Below are 16,968 nucleotides of genomic sequence, written 5' to 3'. Positions count from 1 at the left end.
CTATCGTGACTTGGAAATATATTGCTGTTCCTTCTATGTTGTTGAGTAAAATTCCTGGAATTATTACCCCAAATATGTTGTAGGTGTATATATTGAAGAATGTAGATTACTACCACCTTCTCAAGGGCCTTAAAGAATGGGCAATAAATGCTGGCTCAGTCAACGATGACCTCATCTTTAGGATGTCTTTATTCACTCAGCATTGTAGTTTCTTTAAAAAAATTGCGCAGGATAGGATATAGGCGACAGAAATCTAACCAATGTTTACTCAGTGGAGAATGGGGATAGTTCACCTTCAGAATTGCAGATCATTGCAGTTGGATTGAGGTGAGGATGGAGACAGAGCTGAAAAATGTGTTGCTGGAAAAGCGCAGCACATCAGGCAGCATCCAAGGAGCAGGAGAATCGACGTTTGACAAAGTTTGAAGTAGGTGTTCTTGTGTTGCTGATGATAAAAGATCAGCAACTTGCTATAGGGATTGAACACAATAATGAGGTTGGAAACAAACTGCTCCATAGCATGGTGGAATCAATTGCAAGGAGATATAAGGGAGGGGTAAAGACAGGCAGTATAGAGGTAAAATTGGGCATTGGCTGTGTATTTATAGGAGCTGATCACATTTCTGAAATAACAGTGCAGAGATAAAGAAAGAAACTTGCTGGAGATGTTTTGGCTATAGTATGATTGGTATGAATAGAATTTAGCAAAACCAGCTTGCCTCAGTGTAGAGTGAAAGACGTGTTGCAGCAGCATAGTTGGATAATTATCTTCAAAGGTAGGGGTGGGATTTATGAGTTTTAGTGCATCACAGTCACAAAATGTTGTCTGTGACTTCACTTAAAATTCCTGGTGCTGTACCAGGTACAAAAACTAGTTGGAGCAATTCAAATTTTGGAAGTGCCTACATTTCCAAGGACCTTGAATAGGAAAGAGATTGACGATGAAGTGGTTGTTTTCAAGGACCAAGGAATCAAAACGGAAGCTTTGAAGAAGGGGAGCAATAACAGTTTTATTTTTGTGAAATCTATGAACTTTATCAATAAAATTAATAATTATACAAATTTCATCATAGTTTTGTTTCCAGATTGTTAATATTTTAAACAATGAATAAGTGAATTGTGAGTTTGATGAGTCATTTCTTGGCTGTCTAACTGTGCTGTAGTACATAAGTAACCAATTACGTGGATTCATGATTTGAATGTTTACTTCATTTTAACCAACATCTCCAGGATTTAATTTTCAGCAGTGTTTTATTTATGCAGCATCATGTGAAATACCAGTTGTTAGCAATGTACTTTGCTAATGTGACAATGTTATTTTGGTGATTGAATTGGTATAATGTGTTGATAAGTGGTTGTTCTTTGAACTGGTAATTTGAGAATCTACTGAACTAAGTGATGACTGTCCAGAATAAAAGTATCCCTGCTCAGCATGAAGGTATTCATAAGAAATTTCTTCTTTAACAACTATTGTTGTACCTCCCTGACTATTGAGTCAAAGAAATTTTCAAATTGGCCTGGACTTGGTTAAAAGTGACAATGAAAATAAAAATTGGCATACTTCGTTTTAAATTAGCTGATCTTTTAGTGAAAGGAATGTTATTTTATACAAATCACAATGTGTTACTCTACTGCTAGGGTGAAGCAGTGTTTAATGCTTTACTTATTTTAACCACAGGGTTTATTGTTTAAGTAAATACAATCTGTGATTACCCAATCTTTCTTTTGATTAGATTAGATTCCCTACCGTGTGGAAACAGACTCTTCGGCCCAACCAGTCCACACCGACCCTCCAAAGAGTAACCCACCCAGACCCATTTCCCTCTGACTAATGCACCCAACACTATGGGCAATTTAGCATGGCCAATTCACCTGACCTGTACATTAGATTAGATTAGATTAGATTACATTACATTAAGGTGTGGAAACAGGCCCTTCGGCCCAACAAGTCCACACCGACCCGCCGAAGTGCAACCCACCCATACCCATACATTTACCCCTTACCTAACACTACGGGCAATTTAGCATGGCCAATTTACCTTACCTGCACATCTTTGGACTGTGGGAGGAAACTGGAGCACCCGGAGGAAACCCACATAGACACTGGGAGAACGTGCAAACTCCACACAGTCAGTCGCCTGAGGCGGGAAATGAACCCAGGTCTCTGGCGCTGTGAGGCAGCAGTGCTAACCACTGTGCCACAGTACCGCCCACAATTCTATGGATAAGAATTTACTATGAAAGTTATGATGATACTCATGGTCCTTGTTATTTAGGTAAGAGCACGATAGTGCTCACTGGAAGTTAACTTTAATCAGTCAGGGTTCTTATTCCTTCAGATCTCGATCACTGGAGATTTTAAAAAATGGAAACTAATTTTTAAAAACTTTTCTTTGCCTCGTTCCTTGCTGTTAAAATAGCTTCATTTTCTTTCTTTTGTTTTCTGTGCCTAAAATAACATTCACTTCATTATCAACAGCAAAAAAAATTGTTGAAAAAGCTCAACAGGCCTGGCAGCATTTGTGGTGAGAAATCATAGTGAATGTTTCTGATCCAGTGACCCTTCCTTGGAACTCATTATTCATAATTTGTGATGTGAACTTGGATTTTCTGGTCAGACTCTACTCTCTCCATTGACAATTCTTTTATCCTGGTTGGTTAAGGAAGCATGTAGTTGCATGTCTTTTTCAAGCGGGCCCAGATATCCTGCAAAAAATGCCACACTGTTTCAGTCTTTTGCAATTAACAACTTCCATTGTCAAATGGCATAGAAATTTAGTGGGCAAGAGTAAGTGACAGATGCTGTCCTTTTGCTACTTTCATTAAGTTCTGGCGCATGTGATTTTGATGAGGGAGCTTTGTGATTAACTCTGAAATGTCCTGCATTTTAAGATTGCAAATAATGTGTTGATGTATTACTTTTAATAAATCAAACTTGGAAATCGTTTCATTTGGTTAACAGGTAAACATCTATTTTGTTTCCACTGATGGAAGCAGAAAAGAGTAGAATCAAAATTTATCATCATGTGTACTTTTACATGAAAAGTACAGTGAAAAGTTTTATAAGTCGCCACACCACGATGCTTGTATTCATGACAGAAGTCATAATAAGATAAGATAATAAAACTTGGGACCCGGGCCAAGTTTTAGGATCTTCCAAAGACTGAGATAGAGCGGATCCGAAACTGAAATGTAACCAGAATTAGGACTGTATGGCATTTTGTTTATAGTATATTTTAGATTGGAGATTTGGTTCCTTGCCCAGTTCAAGCTGATTCTGTCAGAAATTAAAGAAAATTTAATCACTGACTATCCTGCTTTCCCTAACTTCAAATGTTTTGTGCTATAGAAAATTTAGTAAGCCTTATGATTTGTTTTAGACTCCAAGTAGGGCAAAGTTTAAGTAATGCAAGATAACCTCCGCCAAAAAGACACATTATTTCTCAAATGGCAATATAAGCTAAACATTCAACCTTACAACTTCCTAACAAAGCATGACAAAATCAGCATTTTCCTTTAGTGTGCATATATAAATCTCATTTAGCAAAGTGCTTTTCAAGAATTCAAATTCAGTTTTTAAAAAATTATTTAATATCTTGTTACCTGTACCTAGGCACAGTGAAAAGTGGACAACATTCTGGCACCATCTTGGATCACAGAATAACTTGCTGAATAAATTGTATAAATGGTAAAATCCTGAATAAATTAATATTAAATTGATATTACTAAAACTGAAACAGCTTCAAAAGTTCATCTTTCCCTCTCTGTCGACTTCACACTCTCTGTTCTTTCCATAATCTTAGATAAAAAAATTATATTTTGATTCCATAAATGAAAAATGGGCCATTCTGCTTTCAAGCAAAGGAAACATAATATTTATGTAGAATTTTGAGCAAGATATGCATTTAATACACAATTGTATTCTGATTTTTAAAGCACCTACAGAAATATTTCAAATTCCCAATTGATCTGCTTTATTTTGGTGGTGGTTTCTATTTTTGGTTCAGATTCCTGGTAATTGTGTCATATGTGTGCACAGTATATATATATTTTCTTAAATATGTTCAATTTTACTTTTATTTTAGGCAAAAACCAAAGATGATACTTGGAAATCAGATGAGCTGCTCAAGCATATCAAAGTAATTGCTTTCAATTACAAAATATAATACCGTCATAGGACAATCGGGAATGTAAAAGTTGATTATTCATGGGTCAATTTCACTGCAGAATTATTATTTAAGATTACTTTGTATTATAGATTTTCAGGTACAAATTATACTTGAGTCCTGAATTGGTTTTGTATACTTTGATTAATGTTGGCGGTGATGTTCAGAGATCCCGAAGTTCATTTATATTCAATTTTATAGCAGCTTTATATCATCAGTTTCCTATATTTTCATTAAGTATACTGTTTCATTCATTCTGTTTAAGTTAATGAAACGTTTGAAACAATGTTTCATTATATTAATTTAAAATTATATTGCTTAAGGTTGCTGGATGCTTATTTTTCACCATCCACCATTTAATCCTAATTAAAACAATAATTAAATCTCTTTCTTTGAGAAAGATAGTTGTGAAGGTGTTATCAGTTGGTAAGGTATGTTTTGATGATGGACGTTGGTGGGAGAAAAGATAGGGGATTTGGGGTTGGAGTCATAGAGATGTACAGCATGGAAACAGACCCTTCGGTCCAACCTGTCCATGCCAACCAGATATCCCAACCCAATCTAGTCCCATCTGCCAGCGCCAGGCCCAAATCCCTCCAAACCCTTCCTATTCATAAACCCATCCAAATTCCTTTTAAATGTTCCAATTGTACCAGCCACCTCCACATCCTCTGGCAGCTCATTCCATACACATACCACCCTCTGTGTGAAAACGTTGCGCCTTAGGTCTCTTTTATATCTTTCCCCTCTCACTCTAAACCTATGCCCTCTAGTTCTGGACTCCCCGATCCCTGGGAAAAGATTTTGTGTCTATTTATCCTTTCCATGCCCCTCATAATTTTGTAAACCTCTATAAGGTCACCCCTCAGCCTCTGACGCTCCAGGGAAAACAGCCCTAGCCTGTTCAACCTCTCCCTGTAGCTCAGATCCTCCAACCCTGGCAACATCCTTGTAAATCTTTTCTGAACATAGCATCTTTCCAATAGGAAGGAGACCAGAATTGCACGCAATATTCCAGCAGTGGCCTAACCAATGTCTTGTACAGCCGTAACATGACCTCCCAACTTCTGTACTCAATACTCTGACCAATAAAGGAAAGCATAAGAAGCAATAAAGTGCCTTCTTCACTGTCCTATCTACCTGTGACTCCACTTTCAAGGAGCTATGAACCTGCACTCCAAAGTCTCTTTGTTCAGCAATGCTCCCTAGGACCTTACCATTAAGTGTATAAATCCTGCTGAGATTTGCTTTCCCAAAATGCAACACCTCGCATTTATCTGAATTAAACTCCATCTGCCACTTCTCAGTCCATTGGCCCATCTGGTCCAGATCCTGTTGTAATCTGAGGTAACCCTCTTCGCTGTCTCGCTGGATGAGAGAGAGCAGCAGTGCGAGCTGATTCGTCTTAGTAAAGACTTGGGCTTAATCATTTCAAGGCGAAACCAAACCTTTGATAATGTGTTACTATGTAGAGAGCATGTGTTGAATTGGGATACAGGTTTGGTGGCAAGGCACCTCAATCAAGAGAAATTAAAGGTGGTACAGCCAAGTGACGTGAGAGGGAAATTGAAGGGAGAATATAGAATGGTTTCAGAGGGATGGACAAAAAAAGAAATGGACGTTTAAGTAAAAAATGGAAGCCAATTCCTACGAGAGAATGAACTCCAGTTTGGGTCTGATGTTAGTAAGACTTCGTGAATTCATAGAGTACAGGGTGAAATGGTTGGATGGGATGGTGGGTGGGAAGGTGATATTAAACATTCCAGAGTTAAAATGTGGGATTCTCTGGTGGAATTACATTGTCTTGCAAAGGGTGTGGAGTCAGTTTGTCAACAAACCGTTGACAAAATTCAGAGCCAGCTTTGGTGAGGAGTGAATCCAGCAGACATTTAGAGATCATAGTATCAGCTGATAAAATTGAGGAGGTTGTCAAATGGCATTGTATTGATTATACAATGCATTTCGAAAGATGTAAGAGCAGAGCATTTTAGAATTATATAATGTAGCTTGATAGAGTCAGTATGACTTCATGAAGGGGAAATCATGCCTGACAAATGTCTTGCAGTTGTTTAATAATGTAATAAAGAATGTACAACCGGTATAATTCATATTGAAATTTCCAAAAGCAGTTTGATAAGGTACCACACATAAGGCTACTTCAGAAGAGGTAAGCCCATGGTTTTGGGGTTGTATATTTGCATGTGTGGAGGACTGACTGCCGAAGAGGAGATGGAAGGTTGGGATCAGAAGGGGCATTTTCAGGATACCATCCTGTAATTTGTGGTGAGCCACAGGAATCAGTGCTGGGACCATAATTATTTTCAATATATATCAATGATTTGGATGAGGAAAGTGAATGTGCTATTGCCATGTTTGTGGATGGTACAACAATAGGTGGGAAAGCAAGTGGTGAGGATGACAGAAGAGCACAGGACACAGACATGTTGAGCGAGTGAGCAAAAAACTTGCCAGATTGAATATAATGTGGAAAAACGTGAGTTTATGCACCTCAACTGAAAGATAGAGGAACTAATCGCTATTTAACTGCAGAAAGCTGCAGCATTTGGACTTGGCAGTCCGTGTGCATTCATTACAAAAAGCTATCATCCAACTTCAGCAGGTAATAGAAACATATAAACAAAATAATAGGAACAGGAGAAGGCCATTCGGTCCTTTGAGCCTGCTCTGCTATTGAGTATGATCATGGCTGCCCAGCTCAGTACTCTATTCCCGCTTTCGTCCCAGAACCTTTGATTCCTTTTGCCCTAAGGTCTAACTCCGTGAAAGCATTAAATGTTTTAGTCTCAGCCGCTTTCTGTCACAGAGAATTCCAAGCTTACCACACTCTGTGTGAAGAAATTTCTCCTCATCTCAGTCCTAAATGGCCTATCCTGTATTTTTAGATTGTAACCCCTGGTTCTGGAGCATCCTTCCAGTATTTACTGGTCTAATCCTGTTAGAATTTTATAGGTTTCTGAGTTCCCTATCCTTACTCTTCTAAACTCCAGTGAATACAGGCCTAACCAATCCAATTTCTCTTCATATGTCAGTCCTGCCATCCGCCACTTCCTTCATATCCAGACCGTCCTTTCTCGGAAAAGGAGACTAAAACTGCATACAATACTCCAGGTGTGGTCTCACCAAGGCCCTGCACAGTTGCAGTAAGACATCCTTTAGGGCGGCACGGTGCCTCAGTGGTTTGCACTGCTGTCTCACAGCGCCAGGGACCCGGGTTCAATTCCCGCCTTGGGCAGCTCTCTGTGTGGAGTTTGCACATTCTCCCTGTGTCTGCGTGGGTTTCCTCCGTGTGCTCCAGTTTCCTCCCACAGTCCAAAGATGTGCAGCTTAGGTGAATTGGCCATGCTAAATTGCTCTGAAAAATGTGTTGCTGGAAAAGCGCAGCAGGTCAGGCAGCATCCAAGGAGCAGGAGAATCGAAGTTTTGAGCATAAGCCCTTCTTCAGGAATTCCTGAAGAAGGGCTTATGCCCGAAACGTCGAATCTTCTGCTTCTTGGATGCTGCCTGACCTGCTGCGCTTTTCCAGCAACACATTTTTCAGCTCTGATCTCCAGCATCTGCAGTCCTCACTTTCTCCTTCATGCTAAATTGCCCGTAGTGTTAGGTGTAGGGGAATGGGTTTGGGTGGGTTGCTTTTTGGAGGGTCGGTGTGGACTTGTTGGGCCGAAGGGCCTGTTTCCACACTATAGGGAATCTAATCTAATCAAAAAAAAATCCTTATTACTGTATTCAAATCCTCTCACTATGAAGGCCAAGATATCATTTGCCATCTTCACCATCTGCATGCTTACTCTCAGCAACTGGTATGCAAGGGCATCCAGGTCATTTTTCACTTCACTCTTTCCCAATCCATTAGCATTCAGATAACTGCCTTCCTGTTTTTACTACCAAAGTGGACATTTATCCACAATATACTTAATTGACCATACATTTGCCCATTCATTCAACTTGTCTACATCTTGAAGAAGCATATGCCTCACAGTTCACCCTTGCACCAAGCTTGGTGTCATCTGCCTACTTGGAGATATTGCTGTTAGTTCCCCCTGTCTGTGTGGGTTTCCTCTGGGTGCTCTGGTTTCCTCCCACAATCCAAAGATGTGCAGGTTAAGTGAATTGGCCATGCTAAATTGCCCATAGTGTTAGGTGCATGAGGCGGGGATAAATGTAGGGGCATGGGTGTGGGTGGGTTACCCTTCGGAGGGTCAGTGTGGACTTGTTGGGCCGAAGGGCCTGTTTCCATACTGTGGGGAATCTAATCTAAAAAATTCTAATCTTGCATCCATAGATTTGTTAAAACATGATTTACCTGGTGTAAATTCATGCTGACTTTGTCCAATCCTGTAATTATTTTCCAAGTGCTGTACTATGAAATCTTTAATAATGGACTCTAGCATTTTCCCCATCACCGATGTCAGGATAAACAGACTATAATTCCCTGTTTTCTCTACCTCCTTTTTTAAATATTGGGGTTATATTAGCTACTCCCCAGTACATTGGAACTGTTTCAAAGTCGATAGAATCTTGAAAGGTGGACCATTAATACATCCACTATTTCTCAGGCCGCTTCCTTAAGTACTTTGGGATGCAGATTACCGGGCCCTGGGGATTTATTAGTCTTTAATCCCCTTAGTTTCCTCAATACCATTTTCTTAGTAATCCTGATTTCCTTTAGTTCCTTTTTCTCATGAGACCATATTTTCTTCAGTTTTTTTTGGAACCTCATTTGTATCCTCTTTTGTGAAAACAGAACCAAGATGTGGTATTAAATTTGCTGTCTCTTTATTCCCCATTGTAACGTCTTATGTTTCAGATTGTAAGGGACCCACATTTGTCTTCACTCCTCTTTTTTTCTCTTCACATATCTATTGAAGCTTTAACGATCAGTTTATATGTTCCCTGCAAGCTTACTCTTGAACCCATAGAAGCATATTCCTCACATTTCACCCTTGCACCCAGCTCGGCATCATCTGCATACTTGGAGATTTCTCCCCTCTTAATCAATCTTTTTGTCCTCTTTAGTTGAAATCTGAATTGCTGACAGTACCCCAGCCTGCTCTTTTTGGCAAATTTGTATGCTTCTTCCTAATACTATCCCAAATTTCCCTTGTTTGCCATGCCTTACTCATTTTATTTTTGTTCCAGACAAAAGAATCAATTGTTGCAGTTCTTCCATGCACTATTTAAATGTTCGCCGTTGCTGATCCACTGTCATCCTTTTAAGTAACTCCCCTCAATTTATAATAACCAGCTTCCATGTCATACTGTTCTAGTTTCCTCTATTTAGATTCAGGACCTCAATCTAAAAATCAATAACGTCATTCTCCATCTTAGTGAAAGCTTCCATCATATTATAGTCACTCTTCTCCCAGGGCCTTGCGCAGCTTGATTTCCAAATATTCCTTTCTCATTACATATTACCAGTCTCGGGTGGCCTATGCTATAGTTGGTTTCTCAACATATTGAACCAGAAAATCATGTCATATGCACTCAAAGAATTCCACCTCTTTATTTCAAAGGGAATGGAGTGTAAAAATGGCGAAGTCTTGTTAAAACTATGCAAGGCACGAGTCAGACCACAATTTGAATACTGTGACCAATTTTGTTCGCTTTATTCTATGAAAGATATACTCACGTTGGAAGCAGTCTAGAGGATGTTCACCAGGATAAATAACTGGTATGAAGGGATTTTCTTTTGAGGAGAGCATGAGCAAATTGGAGCTTGTATATTTTTTTGGATTGAGAAACTTAACAAGGTAAATGCAGAGAAGCTGTTTTTCCTTGTCGCAGAGTAAGGAAGGATGTTGCATATTTAAGATTAGATTACTTATAGTGTGGAAACAGACCCTTCGGCCCAACAAGTCCACACCGACCCGCCGAAGCGCAACCCACCCAGTTTACCCCTTCACCTAACACTACTGGCAATTTAGCATGGCTAATTCACCTAACCTGCACATTTTTGGACTGTGGGAGGAAACCGGATCATCGGAGGAAACCCGAGGAATGTGCAAACTCCACACAGTCAGTCGCCTGAGGCGGGAATTGAACCCGGGTCTCTGGCGCTGTGAGGCAGCAGTGCTAACCACTGTGCCACTGTGCCGCCCACAAAGATAGAGATGAGCAATTTCTTTTTTCATAGAGTGTGAATCTGTGGAGGCTGGGTCATTAAGTATATTCAAGACTGAGGTGAATTTTTTCAACAGTTTAGAAATTGAGGGTTTTGGAGCAAAGGCAAGAAAGTGAAGTTGAGGATTATCCCACCATCAAAAATCTCCTGAACAGCAGAACAGCAGGACTGACTTTTGATTCAACATTTTATTGTTTTATGGTCTATTCTGTTGGCTGAGGGGGAAGACAGAATCAGCTGTAATCGAAGAATTTGATTTTAGGATCCAGCAATTTGTGTCAGAAGGGATTCTCTGTGCACTTAATTTCTAGAAGAGTAGCAACTGGAGCTACGATGAGACATGACTATTTAATTTCTCAGATCTGGCACAATCTAGTTCTCATTATTTGAAATTGTTTCATTTGAATTGTCAAATTTACTTTTAATAAAAATTGGTCTTATATGCAATTTTTTAATGTTGTTTTATTTCAGGCGGCTCAAGGAGATTATACAGATGACAGTAGTAAAAAGAGCAGAGAAAAGAAAAGACTTAAGGATGAAGAACCTACTGGGAACTCTGACTCTAGAGAGCGTAGACACAAGGGAAGGGAACGAGATAAGGACAGACCGAGGAACAGAGGCAAGGAAAGGGATGGAGACCAAAAAGAAGAAAGAGAGTATGAAAAAGTACAAAAGAAAGTGAAGAATGATGAAAAGTATAAAGAAAGAGAGAAGAAACCAGAAAAAGAAAGAGAAAGATATAAAGATAAAGAGAAGCTCCCAGTATGGGACCAAGATCTAGAATATGATGCAGATTCAAGAGGTCATGACAAAGAGAAACAATGGGATTCTTATGCACAGAGACCGACAAAACAAGAACATGAATCTGAGAGACACCGAGATAAGGAAAGAGACCGGAGAAAAGAAAGAGAGAAACTCCAGGAAAAAGAGATAGGAAAAGATGAAATTGGTGACCAGCGATCTAAACATCGTCAGAAAAAAGATAAAGGTAGATTTGTATTTAATATTCAAAATTCATGAGAATTGGTTTCTGAAAAGTTATGGCATTGTACTTTTCATTATAAATATATTGTAATTGACTTTTAAGGATAGGTTTCCATATTGCCATTTTTGTGTTAGCTTATTCAATACATTTTATGATCTCTACTTTGTTATAAAATAACATCACCACAGGAAATAACATCACCAACCCAAAGAAACCCAAATATATAAATAGAAAGCAGGAACCAACAGCAGTGTTTCGCCCGAAGGCCCTCTGATGATGTTACCTAGTTGGGTAACGAAACGTCTGGAAATGAACCTTCCAGTTCAGCGAGCAAGCCCACATCCAGAACCTCAACCTGAGCTACAAATCTTCTCAAAGCTCAATAAAATATTAAGTTCCTCTTTGAGTGGTCAATTCCAAGATACTTATGGATGAGGGAACTAGGCAACTGTCAGTTTGTAAGTCTAGAATGGTATTCAAATTACCTCTTTTGAACATTTGATTGGTGCTTCAATTATTATTTCCATTACTCAAGAATCAATTCTGAATCCTGATTAACCTAGTGAAGAATAACTGTCAGCCTTAACTTTGCTGATACTCATTTTAGAACCCAGTTAGGAGTGTCAACTGATTCTTTTTAATGACCCACTTCACTGGCCACAGCAAATTTTATATTTCAAAAGAATATTGCCAATTAGAGTATCCATCTCAGTATCAGAAGCATTTTAGTCAGGTTCCTTCCATTGACAAGTAACAAATAGTTTATTGGAAAGTAAGCTTGCTCAAGGAAACCTTCAAAAATATTTATAAGAGGTTTAAAATGTACAACTATGCCAACTAATTTCTTGAAAAATAACAAGCCATCCAACTTGGGAAAAGAGAACTCTGCAGCCTGTTACCTTAAAAGTACTTTGGTCAAGTAACAAAAATGGAAATTATTGGGAAAACTCAGTAGGTATGACAACATCTCTGGGGAGAAAGCAGCATTGATGTTTTGGGTCTGATGATCTTCCTTCAGAACAGTCCTCTACATCCCAGCATGCTGCCTTCAATCCCACACTTGATCTTCCTGACTTCCCTACCAAAGTGTCTCTTGATAGCCCTCCAATAAGTTTGAGTGAGCCGATTGCTAGGACCAACCCCTGTAACTGACTTGGAGTGACAGGTCCAACTGATGATCACAAAGATCCTTTGCCTGATTTCTCTGCAGTTCTCTAACTGACTTCATGCTCATACTGAACTGGTAACACTCAATCTGCAAATTTGACTGTGGCCCACTCTGTGACTATAATCAGAAGGATCCCTGACACTAAACATCCCTAAACTGAGTGTATCCAAGCCCCTGGGCTGAGAACAGGCAATGCCTTGATTGACTATGGCAGCACCTCCTGACTGACAATAGCCCTGCTTGACTAGAATAAGGGCTACACCCCTTAGGCTTTTGAAAATTGGCCATTTGGTTAATGTACACAGTGTGTTTGCAGTCTAAGCTGTTGGCACATAGTGCAGGTGTGACATTTGTCTAGCATGATGTTCTTTTGCATCATCTTCATCCCCTCTGATCAGTGCCAGCGAATATGACCAGCTTTCTGTCAGCACTAAAAGGCAAGGCACACCAGAACTATTGTAAGCTTGTGGCAATGTGCAGAAAAGCATGGTAACGATGCTGTGAGCATCCCAGTAGGCACAAAGTGAATGAGAACTGAAAAAAACAAGTCAGGAACGCTGTGATGCACCATGTTCTGATGCATGAGATAGGTGCCTGTCCCTGTGCACCGAAGACCTGGAAGCAGCATTGCTATTAAGGTTATAAATTGTAGCACTGAAATGCTGAACTATACTATAAGTGTGTACAAGGTATACCATGATAATGCGGTGAGCCTGGCACTTTGCTGTTACCAACCTCTGAAGATGGAAAGTTCAGGTGGTTGTTGCCCATGGAGTGTCCCCTGAGATATTGGGAAATGCTGACCATGATGCAGGCCCAGTAAAGACACGGTGTGCTGCAGCTGCTAGTTAACTGACATGACTTATTTTTCTAATCAACCTGTTCAGAGATTATATTACACACATTTGAAGCAGGTGGGACTTGAACCCAGGTCAGGAGGTGCTGCCATAGTCCGTCAAGGCATTGCCTGTTCTCAGCTCAGGGGCTTGTATACACTCAGTTTAGGGATGTTTAGTGTCAGGGATCCTTCTGATTATAGTCACAGAGTGGGCCACAGTCAAATTTGCAGATTGAGTTGTAGCCAGTTCAGGATGAGCATGAAGTCAGTTGGAGAACTGCAGAGAAATTAGTCAGAGATCTTTTTGATCATCAGTCAGATCTGTCACTCCAAGTCAGTTACAGGGGTTGGTCCTAGCAATCGGCTCACTGAAATTTATTGGAGGGCTATCAGGAGCCACTTTGGTAGGAAAGACAGGAAAATCAAGTGTGGGATTGAAGGCAGCATGCTGGGATGTAGAGAACTGTTCTGAAGGAAGATCATAAGACCCAAAACATCAATGCTGCTTTCTCCCCTGAGATGTTGCCAGACCTACTGAGTTTTCCCAATAATTTCCCTAAATAGGTGAAAATCACTGAAATGAGATGTTAATTCATGCAAATAGACCTCTTGCAGCTCACTAATGAGATTCTCATTTAGCCATCAAAGCTGTCTTGACATTAGGATTCCCATGTTTCCATTCTCTCAATATTTTCCCAACTGTCTCACAATGATTAGAGACTTTGAAAATTCATCCAAGGTCTTCCAAAGGTTTCTCAACTCTCAAGCTTCACTCCAAATGCCTTCAGTGAAAGAAAGGGTGAAGTCTATTGATCCTGTGGCGGATTTTCTCTGACCCTGTCAAAACCAATATATTTTACATTCAAACATTGGGTTATGTCACCTCTCTGCAAGTGTTGCAGACTTTGTATCTCCATTCAAACAGCTTGTGTACTTTGTAAATATGAGTGGTTTACTGCCGAAATTTTATCCTCTGACGTGATAGAACCAACCTGGTAGTTACTAATCAATTTCTAGTAAAAAATTTAATACTTGCATGCACTTTTAGTGTCCCTCTGTCTTTCAGAAAATTTGGAATTTAAAATGGATGATAGATATGAACGAAAAGAAAGAAAACATCGAGAGCGAAAAGAAAAGGAAGGGAGAAGTACTGAAGTGAGTAAATGTATTGTGTCTCATTTTGTAAATTTTTTGCTTCATTGTCTTGTCTTCACAAGCTATCCTTTCAATTTGAGAGAGTGGGTATTTGTCAAAATTGTTTTAAAATCAAAGAAACACCTGCCCTTTTATGTTACTCCAGAAACAAATGGATACTTCTACCCTGTTGTCACAGATAAGACTGGGAATGTTTGTCTGAAGAGTTGATTGTCGATGGAAATTTAGAAGAGAAAAGGATAAAGGAGAGTATTGGAGGATGTTTGACTGGGTAGGCTAGTAGAAGGGAAAGAAATAACACAAACAGCTCATCAGATGACTGCAAATTAACAACAAAGATCATCATGAGCTTCTTGCATTTTTGGAAATTAGGGTTGAGGGGCCAAGGGAGAGACGTTTAACACTGATTTAACAGTAGATCACATAAACAGTGAAAGGTTTTGGTTGATAAGTTCAAGACTCGGATGGCAGTTTAAGTGGCCCTGTCAGAACTGATTACATATAAGGTTGTGTTGTTTTATCATGAAAAAAATTGACATTTCACAAACATAACATTTTTTTTCTAGAGTGTGAGGGATTCTTTAAAGTAGTAATTCTTTAAAGTTGTATGCTATTAAAAACTCAGTTACTCCTCATGAATAAGACAGTGTTGCAGTTTTTTTATTTTTGCAGAATTTTTTAAAGTGATATTATGTTGGAAAAGGAGATTTTTCTATTAAAGCCTTAGAGCTGGCCAGCATGGAAGCAGACTGTTCTGTCCAACTCGTCCATGCCGACCAGATATCCTAAATAAATCTAGTCCCGTTTGCCAGCATTTGGACAACATTCCTTGAAACCCTTCCTATTCATATACCCATCCAAATGCTTTTAAATGTTGTAATTGTGCCAACCTTCACCACCTCCTCTGACAGCTCATTTTATACCCACACTATCCTCTGTGTGAAAAAGTTGCCCTTTCGGTCCCTTTATACCTTTCCTCTCTCACCTTAAACCTATGCCCTCTGGTTTTGAAATTCTCCACCCTGAGGAAAAGACCTTGGCTATTTACTCTAGCCATGCCCTTCACGATTTTAATCAACAGCAGTAAGGTTACCCCTCAGCCTCCGGTCCTCCAGGGAAAATAGCACCAGCCTGTTCAGGCTCTCCCTCTTCTCAAACCCTCCAACCTTGGCAGCATTCCTGTAAATCTTCTTCAAATTGTTTCAAGTTTCACAACATACTGTAGCAGGGAGGCGAGAACTGAATGCAGTGTTCCAAAAGTAGTTTAGACTCTGAGTCTGACTGGAGGCTTCAGTGAATTGTATTGAGAAGCGTAGAATCATTGACAACAACTTCTGCTTTTCTGCATTCTCTATTTTTGGCAATGTTCCCAATTCATTATGATTCCAAATGGGATACCCCAAGTTGTGAAGCCCCTGAATGATGAGAGATTAATTGGCTCCCTTCCTTTATTCACCATTCCTGTGGTTGGTTGCAAGAAGGTTACTTCAAAAGGATCCTTCCTTTGTGATTACTTTCTTCGAGACCAATCCATATTACAGAGGAGAATGTGCTGGATGTCTTGAAACGCATAAAGATGGATAAATCCCCAGGACCTGATCAGGCGTACCCTAGAACTCTGTGGGAAGCTAGAGAAGTGATTGCTGGGCCTCCTCCTGAGAGTTTTGTATCACCGATAGTCGCAGGTGAGGTACCGGAAGACTGGAGGTTGACAAACGTGGTGCCACTGTTTAAGAAGAGTAGTAAGGACAAGCCAGGGAACTATGGATCAGTGAGACTGATGTTGGTGGTGGGCAAGTTGTTGGAGGGAATCCTGAGGGACAGGATGTACATGTATTTGGAAAGGCCAGGACTGATTAGGGATAGTCAGCATGGCTTTGTGTGTGGGAAATCATGTCTCACAAACTTGATTGAGCTTTTTGAGGAAGTAACAAAGAAGATTGAATAGGGCAGAGTGGTAGATGTGATCTATATGGACTTCAGTAAGGTGTTCGACAAGGTTCCCCATGGGAAATTGTTAAGCAAGATTAGATCTCACGGAATAGAGGGAGATCTAGCCATTTGGACACAGACCTGGCTCAAAGGTAGAAGACAGAGTGTGGTGGTGGAGGGTTGTTTTTCAGATTGGAGGCCTGTGGCCAGTGGATTGCCACAGGGATCGGTGCTGGGTCCTCTACTTTTTGTCATTTACATAAATGATTTGGATGTGAGCATAAGAGGTACAGTTAGTAAGTTTGTAGGTGACACCAAAATTGGAGATGTAGTGGACAGTGAAGAAGGTTACCTCCGATTACAACAGGATCTTGACCAGATGGGCCAATTGGCCGAGAAGTGGCAGATGGAGTTTAATTCAGATAAATGCAAGGTGTTGCATTTTGGGAAAGCAAATCTTAGCAGGACTTATACACTTAATGGAAGGGTCCAAGGGAGTGTTGCTGAACAAAGAGACCTTGGAGTGCAGGTGCATAGTTCCTTGAAAGTGGAGTTGCAGGTAGATTAGATAGTGAAGGAGGT

General features: G+C 39.9%; 1 protein-coding gene across 4 annotated transcripts in view; it reads left to right on the top strand.

Annotated features, from left to right (window-relative positions):
- The window catches only part of dync2i1 (dynein 2 intermediate chain 1), a 104,797-nt gene that overhangs the window by 7,330 nt on the left and 80,499 nt on the right, over positions 1-16,968 (top strand). For 3 of the 4 annotated variants that reach the window (XM_072576191.1, XM_072576190.1, XM_072576193.1), the window contains exons 2-4: positions 4,086-4,139; positions 10,780-11,296; positions 14,366-14,454. In XM_072576191.1, the coding sequence (XP_072432292.1) occupies positions 4,086-4,139; positions 10,780-11,296; positions 14,366-14,454 (660 nt within the window). The remainder of the gene's footprint in view (positions 1-4,085; positions 4,140-10,779; positions 11,297-14,365; positions 14,455-16,968) is intronic. The other variant, XM_072576192.1, reaches the window with a different exon arrangement.

This window comes from Chiloscyllium punctatum, chromosome 8 (genome assembly GCF_047496795.1).
Source record: "Chiloscyllium punctatum isolate Juve2018m chromosome 8, sChiPun1.3, whole genome shotgun sequence".
Classification (NCBI taxonomy): Eukaryota; Metazoa; Chordata; class Chondrichthyes; order Orectolobiformes; family Hemiscylliidae; genus Chiloscyllium; species Chiloscyllium punctatum.
The sequence above is the reverse complement of the archived record's forward strand: the minus strand, read 5'-3'. Positions and strand labels throughout refer to the sequence as shown.